Source organism: Halyomorpha halys, unplaced genomic scaffold, assembly GCF_000696795.3.
Source record: "Halyomorpha halys isolate HHAL.00 unplaced genomic scaffold, Hhal_1.1 Scaffold473.1, whole genome shotgun sequence".
In the NCBI taxonomy this organism is placed as follows: Eukaryota; Metazoa; Arthropoda; class Insecta; order Hemiptera; family Pentatomidae; genus Halyomorpha; species Halyomorpha halys.
The window spans coordinates 774,637-782,871 of record NW_027113075.1 but is presented as its reverse complement, the minus strand read 5'-3'; the positions used below and the strand labels follow the sequence as shown (position 1 = coordinate 782,871).

Sequence of the window (8,235 nt, the reverse complement as noted above, 5' to 3'; positions counted from 1 at the left end):
AAAATAAAAAAAAAAAAAAATAACTTTATATATCATCTGTCATTCTTTAACTCTAGTCTTTTGTGTCTGTCCTGTTTTTCTCTTTTATGTTTTGATTTACTCCAGATTTTCATCAATCATTGTTGTAATCATTCATATGATTAAGCCTGTCTAATTATCATTACTCTGTGTTCAATGATAATAGGTGGAGACTTATGTTTTTAGAATTTGTTAATGGTAGCTAATATGCTATCTTGAGCTTTAAAAACATGTTTTGTAAAATTGCTCCAAAACTGGAAATATTAGTAATAACCCAATGACTAAATAATTTTTTTATCCATGAAGGTTGTGGAGAAACAAGTCCTAGCCCAAAGACCTCTGCCTCTGGTGGAAGCACTGACAGTCTCTCTACTGATGTTGAAACTGATCCTGAAAATAAAGGTATGTTATCGTATTTAATTAATTTTATTTTCAATTAATATTCTTTCTAATTCTGAAATAAATAAACAAAATTTTAACAGAAGAACTTGTTTCACCTGAAAACACTAATTCAGCAGAGGGTGTTGCTCTTTCTTTATTAAAAGAGTTTTCTGGTAGACATTTACCCAAAGCTTCAGAAATAGATTGGCTCGTATCGGAAAAAGATGCACCTCAGCAGGTATAGTTAAATTTGTTTTACTCATGATTGATGTGTTTATGTGTGTTAATGTTTCAGGCCTCTCAAATTTTAATTAATATTTCTAACTTTTAAAGAAAATTGACTTAATGTTTTGTTACTTAAGTTTTGTTGTTTAGTTGTTACCACTACCTGAAAGCATGGCAGCTACATCTCCTGATGACGATATGCGGGATGCTACTGAACTTCGTGGAACACAACTTTGGGCCCCTCCCAGACCTCAGGTTATCTTTACTGTTCATCCTCCTCAAAGGTAATTTAGCTATTCATTAAGCAAAGTAATGGTATAAAATAATGGTTTGCTTGTTAAAAACTGTATTAATGAAAAAATTAATTTTTATATTAAAAAAATATTTTTATTTAATTTTGTTTATCATGTACCCACTTAAGCTATTTCATATTTATTTAGAACTCTCTTCTCTATTCCTGAGTGAGTTTTCAGCTAGGCTCTCTTCACACCCAAAGGCTGTTCTTTGTTGGTTTTGATGTTTCAATATTGTTTTGCTTGGTCTGTAGCCTTAACTTGACATATTAGCATCTATTCTAAAGCTTATAAATTTATTAAACATATTTTTTACCACCAGGTATAGTATCCCTATATGATGAAAAAATAGAATTTTTTTCTATTTTAAATTATTTAGATATTAATTTATGATCTAAGTATAAAATTTTTCCTATATGTATAAATAATTGACTGTATAATTTCAAATATGAAGAAGATGGTCAGGGTTGCGGTTAAAAAGAACAAAAATAGTTTTTTTTATTTTTTATCGCAACCATGACCATCTTCTTCATATGTAAAATTTTTACATTATTTTTTTTAATAAAATAGGAGAGCTGTTGTTATGGCTAGGCAGAAATTTAGGTGTGCCGGTTGTGGTATGAAAATAGCTGAAGAATATATGGGGCGATTGAGGTATTGTGAATACCTTGGAAGATACTTCTGTACAGGCTGCCACTCAGGAAATACATCTATTATACCTGGAAGGATACTCGCAAAGTGGGATTTCACAAAGTAAGATATTTATTGTTTTTGGTTTGTTTCAAACAAAATGATAATGATAGTTTTAAATGTGTTAAAAATATATATTTAAAGGTATCGTGTGTGTTTAAAAATTTTTTATTTGTTATGGCATTATATTTACATTATTATTTGTTAGCATAACAGTTATAGCTGTTATTGTATTTGTATTCATCAATAAGTTCAGATATCAGCAATATAACTTTGATGTTTAACTTTTGCAGATATCCTGTTTCTAACTTTTCTTCAAAACTGCTGGAAGGAATGTACAGTGATCCTTTATTCTGTCCAGCAGATGTGAATGCTAATCTCTACAGAAGAGTTAAACTATTAGAAAGAACAAAACTTCTTCGTCTACGTCTTACATACCTCAAAGAATTCCTTATGACATGCCGCTTTGCTAAGAATGTATGTTTTTTATGATATTATAATGTAAACTTAACAAACTTGCAATTATAAAAAAAATTAAAAATACAATTAAAGGTTGTCTTTTTTAGGAAAATTAATTAAAAAATTGTAATTTTCCTAAAGGAAGAACTTTTAATTATATTTTTTGTAGAACTTGTGGAAATGTACTTAGCACAACAGTGAAGTAAGTCATGGAGTAGTAACTATCACTCATGAAAAGAAAATGATTGGGAAGGGTCATATTAAATGCTAAGGATGAAATTGACCCTGAGGGACTATCAATATCTAGTTTCAACTGTTTAGTTGAGTAATGTTTTAGTATTTTTGGTTACGTAACTGGTAGAGAATTACCTTGTCACTTCTATCTTAAACACCTTGTTAAAGAACACAAATTTTGTTCAAACTCTTACATTTATATTTCTTTGTTTTAAATTTAACTTATAAATATTTCTTTTGATAATTTATTCACTAAATATCTTTAACCTTTATCTACTACAAAGGCATTACTAACCATTAATACTAAGTCATTATCATCCTCATCAATCGCCGCGACAACCCATTACTGGGTCCTGGCCTCCTTAAGCAGCTTCCATCAGTTTAATCTGTTAAGTGCTGCTGCTCTCCAATTCCTCACACCGAGCAGGGTCCTTGAATCTTCCTTGAAACACCATCCAACCATCGAAGCTTTGGGTGGTTCCTCGACCGTGTTCCATGTAGGCGCTCATTGAGAAGTTTATTTGGGATCTCATCAGTTCCCATCCTTGCCACATGGCCTACCAATTCTCACAATTCTTCCAACATCAGGCTCACCAATTAACAAGTCGACTTCCCTATTTGTGCGTCTTCTCCAAGCTGAACCTTCCTTTTTTGGGCCATAGATGCGTCTGAGTATCTTTCTCTCAAACGTTTGGAGATCCCTTTCATCGGCCTTCAAAAGTGCCCAAGTTTCCGAGGCGTAAAGCAGCACTGGTCGAATTAATGTTTTATACAATCTAGTTTTCATGGATCTTGATAGTGAGCTACTACCAAAGTGCTGACTCAGTCCAAAAAAACACCTATTGGCCGATGCTATTCGTTTCCTTATCTCGGCCGAAACGTCATTGGTGGCATAACTTGTGATCTGAGGTACACAAATTCCTCAACTCATTCAAAAGAGTATTGACCAATTTGGACAAAATCTTCATTAAAACCTCTTTCTTGACCAGCTATCATATATTTGGTTTTGTTGGTATTAACATCAAGTCACAGCTTCCTGGCTGCATCATGAAGGGCAAGAAAGGCCTCTTCCACACCAACTTTTGATCTCCCACTAATGTTGATATCATCTGCATATCCCAGGATTTGTACCATATGTAATGTAATACTAAGTCTGTTGGTTTTAATATCAGCTGATGAAATCATAGGTTAAGAGAATAGTCTTACTTTTTGAAGTTTAATATTTTCAGAAGAAAAAAATTAAAGTGCTAACCAGACTGTATTTTTGTTTTACTCCAAATGCCATCAAATATATTATTTTATCAAATATGAAGAAGATGGTCAGGGTTGCAATCAAAAAGAACAAAAGTAGTTAACAACTATTTATTTTCCAACGTTGCACACCACTTGGTAGAGCTTCTGTTCAAGATGATAGGATAACAGACTTTTGACCGCAGCCCTGACTATCTCCTTCATATTTGAAATTATATGGTCAATTATTTATAAATATAGTATTATTTTATCTATTTGGTATATAATAGATATAATCATTATTATTATCTTGAGAACAAATTTCACAAAAAATAAATTAGAAACATATAATTCATCACAATCCAGTTAAATAGTAGGAGAAAAAAATATACTAAATGAGATTGGAGATAGATATTATAATTAAGGCATTTTTAGGAGATTGAAAAACAACAGTTGTTGCTTGCTTGGATTTGGTCAAACCTTAACAGGTTAGTATTTAACTTTGACTTGAGATTTCTACTTTGTAATCTTTGAAAAATTGTTTCTTGAGAAAAAAAAAATTCTATATTTTTGAGTATTCTGCAGTAGCAAGAGTATTACTTGTTACATCTTGTAACACAGGGATGGGTAATTGTTTTGGTTCTTGGTCCGCTCTGTGGAAGTGGAGGTTAGTGGCCTGCTGTACATTTTAAAATGATTACATTAATTAATTGGCCTTGCATTTCTGAAAAGGTATAAATTTTACCCTAAAAATTAATAGCTATAGACTTAATAAAATATCAGTACTTTTATTTCATATCATGTAGACCTGAAAGTAAATTTAATTTTATAATCAATCTAATAAGACAAATGCTCTCACTTACAATTTTCAACTTTTTTTTTAATCGGGATGGAGATTACTTGTTGAGATTTTCATAACATTCTGAATTTCTGTCACAGAGTATCAATATTTATAGAATTTCCAAATCAATCGAAACCTTTTATTGGTCAAATTTAACCTTTTCCATATCAATTGTAACTTTTTCCATTTCTATTGAAACCTTTTCCATTTCAAATGTAACCCTTTCAAAATCAATTGTAACTTTTTCCATTTCAAATTAAACTTTTCATTTCAATTGTAACCCAACCAGACCCAAATAATTTCATGAACATTATATATTACTAATAAAAATTAATGTTGTTAATTCCAATAATGAATTTTAAAATAATTTCAGTGTATTCTTTTGACATTTATTTAATTTATTAGAGAATCTAAATTAAGTGCTAATTTCTACTAGACGTAAAATGAATGAAAAATAAAATTATTGTTGTTTGTTTATTTTTCAATGCTCATTAATATAATTGTAGTTTTATTTTTTTTAAAGGGTGGGAGATTGGATTCATCATTCATTGGATATTCCCAGTTGCTAATATGCAAATTTTATTCAAGATCCAGCAATATGAATTAATTATTACATAGTTTGGCAGAATTCTTTGGTATAGGTATCATTTATTAGGTTTTCCTAGATCGTTTTTCCAAATTTCAATTTACTATTACTCCTTCTGTTCTTTTTTTGAAATATGGATAGTTTATTGGGTTTCATAAGTTCTGAAACTGGCTTTTTAAATTATATTTTTTTAATGAGCCTACACATACTGAATTAAAAATACAGTTGACATTTTCTCTAAGGACTTAGATTATAAGGTTTCGAAAAACACTATTTTCGAGTATATTATTAAATATTTTATTATGAATTTCTCCTTGATTTAGAAACAAAAAAAATGTCAACTGTTTTGCTGTATCATGTGTATATATATAATAATTCAAAATGTGCACACTCTGTTACAAATTCGATTCTTAAATCAGAGTCATGACCCCAAAATATAATAAACGAACCTTATGAAGTTGAAAAAAACATAGACCCCCATACGTAGTTCAATTTAAAAAGTAGAATTAGTACATTCCAAAACCTAATAAACGTTCCCCATATCGCAGAAAACTCCAAAAGTTACAATAAATCAAAATGCGCATGCGTGCTCATGAATACTACAATAAATTCAGAAATAGAATCCAGCAAAATAAATGTCAGATGAATACGCTGAAATTATTTGAAAAGTCATTATTGGAATCAACATAATTAATTGTTATTAATACAATATAATTTTCATGCAATTATTCAAGTGGATTAGGTTACAATTAAAGTTGAAAAAGTTACAATTGATTTGAAAAGGTTAATTTGAAATGGAAGAGGTTTCAATTGAGATGGAAAAAGTTATAATTGAAGTGGAAAAGGTTACATTTGACTTGTAAAAGGATTAAATTGACTTGGAAATGTATTCATATTGATCTTAAAGCTCATTCTACCATCCATTGTTTAATAATACTCGCCAACTTACAATGGCTTGTTGTGTAGTGCTGATTTGTGTGTTGTTACTTTGTAAATTATTTTTGTTAGTTCTTCAATCCTTTTACACACTTCCCTGATTTTATTCTGCATTCTTTCCTGAAGATTTCGCTACCGAATTCTTTGTTTCATTTTGTGGTGTCATTTTAAATTGTATTTTTTAAATACTACTGTTGTTTCAGTACAAAATAAATAGTTTTATTCCCCAAAGAAGTATTTTAGTTCAATCATCATAAAGTTCATGGATTCACTAAAGTTGTAAATTTATATATTTACTGTTTCAAAGACAAAATTTAAATTCACCATATTTATTATATCTTCTTCTTCTTTTTCCTCTAACTCCTGTGTGCCGTCGAATGTGGAGTGGGAGTCTCAGTCCATCTAGCCCACCGGTCCCTGTCCCTGGCTGGTCTACTCATCTCCGGGATGGTGTGTCCTCTTGCTACCCCTAGTTTTCCAATGTACTCAGAGTACATGCACCTGGGTCTGCCACGAGGCTGTATTCCTTCCGGCCTTGCTTCCAAATACCACCTGGCTTTTCTGGCATCGTCCATTCTACAGACATATCCCTACCACTTCAGTTACCGTTCTTGCATTGTGTCCAGCTTTCTGATCCATACAGGAGGACTGGGAGGAACATAGATTTAAATATCCATATTTTGCCATCTCTGCCATATTTATTTTCCATATCACATTTATTATATACTATATCTATTTCATGTATACTTTCATTAGTTACATATATTTTCTTTGTTCTTTGTTCTTAGCCCTGATGAAGGCTAGAAATTCTGGCCGAAATATTGAGACTATTAAATAAGTTTTTACAACTTATTGGTGTTATTTTCTGACCGCACTCTCTACCATCTTCTCTTCATATACTACATATTTAAGATTTGATTAAATATTTTTTCTGTAAATCTTTAATTCAAGTATTTATGAATTTTCATATCTTTAACGGTTGTAGGAGCAGAATGAACTGAAGAAGGAACCTGATTATATGCTGGAAATGACTGAAATTTATTCTCTCGAAGATCTCTGTTCTTTAAAGGCTGGTAAACTATCTGAAAGACTTGCACACTTGGCTGCTCTCTGTCTAAATCACATTTCAAATTGTGCTCTTTGCCAGGGTAGAGGTTTTATGTGTGAAATCTGTAGGTCACCGCAAGTAATTTACCCTTGGGAGCTTGGGAAGGTCATACGCTGTATTAAATGTGGTTCTTGTAGGCATGCTTCTTGCATCACATCTCAGTGCCCCAGATGTGAGAGGCAAGCCAAAAGGCTTTCTGCCGGGACAACTTAGTCTAGTCTTAACAATTAGAGTCTCGTATACCAAATCCATGATTTACTGTAGGAGAGATATAGATCAATTTTTTTTTAGCAAAAATTGATCAATATGTTTTTTTATTTTTTTTTTATAGATTCAATCCATATTAATAAAAGTGAAGTAACTTTATCTCACTTTAAATTATTTATATAACTTATTATTTATTTTAAATTCAACTTTAATTTATAGTCTAGTTTCAATTTATTTTTTATAATCTCTATTGTTTATTGCTGGAGAGCTAAAATATATTTTTATAGTGACTTAAATCAAATGTTTTAATATCTATTTTCATTTTTTCTTTAATTTACATGACTCAAAAAACTAGACATATTCCCATCATTTGAAATCAAAGAAAATGCCAACATGACATATAATTTTTAACAGTATTTATGTTTCTAATAGATGTGTTTTAGTTAAATTTTTATTGATATTATTAATGTAAAATGATACTGAAATCAGATTATTTATTTTTTGTACTGAAGTAAGGATAGACCGCTTTAAATAGGTTAATATTTTATAATTTAGTGTCCATTGTATTGTTAATTTGTGATATTTGCTGTTAGTTATTTTTTTGTTATATTAATATTGTTATTCCTATTTAAAATACTTTAGCCAACTAGCAGTTAAATGTTTAATCCAAAGTACATATCACAAAGCACAAATTATATGTTTTTTAATGTACAAGGCTTCAAGCATCCGCTTGATTTTGTTTGTACACTAACCAATATTATATATGTTTTGGAATTGGAATAGTGTTATTTTATCCTATTGTTTCTTAATAGAAAGTCAGATTTATGTACACTTAATACTGAATGGGCAATGCAACCGATAGGTCTGTTGGATCCAGTTTGTTTTTTATTTTTTCATCAAATAATATGGTATATAATGTTTTTTATATTAAACAATTTTTATATTAATCAAATAATATGTTCAATACTGTACCTATTTATTTAGTTCTATGAAAATGGATCTAACAATAATAAAAAATTTAACAAAA

The 8,235-nt window shown here is 30.2% G+C and overlaps 1 protein-coding gene across 3 annotated transcripts in view; it reads left to right on the top strand.

Annotated features, from left to right (window-relative positions):
- The window catches only part of Rubicon (run domain Beclin-1-interacting and cysteine-rich domain-containing protein rubicon), a 26,978-nt gene extending 18,990 nt beyond the window's left edge, over nucleotides 1-7,988 (top strand). For 2 of the 3 annotated variants that reach the window (XM_014424553.3, XM_014424552.3), the window contains exons 9-14: nucleotides 325-420; nucleotides 501-637; nucleotides 775-908; nucleotides 1,488-1,670; nucleotides 1,901-2,084; nucleotides 6,879-7,988. In XM_014424553.3, coding sequence (XP_014280039.1) covers nucleotides 325-420; nucleotides 501-637; nucleotides 775-908; nucleotides 1,488-1,670; nucleotides 1,901-2,084; nucleotides 6,879-7,214 — 1,070 coding nt within the window. In that variant the 3' untranslated portion in view covers nucleotides 7,215-7,988. Of the gene's footprint in view, nucleotides 1-324; nucleotides 421-500; nucleotides 638-774; nucleotides 909-1,487; nucleotides 1,671-1,900; nucleotides 2,085-3,965; nucleotides 4,019-6,878 lie in introns of all 3 variants that reach the window. The other variant, XM_014424554.2, reaches the window with a different exon arrangement.
- Nucleotides 7,989-8,235: the final 247 nt, after the last annotated feature.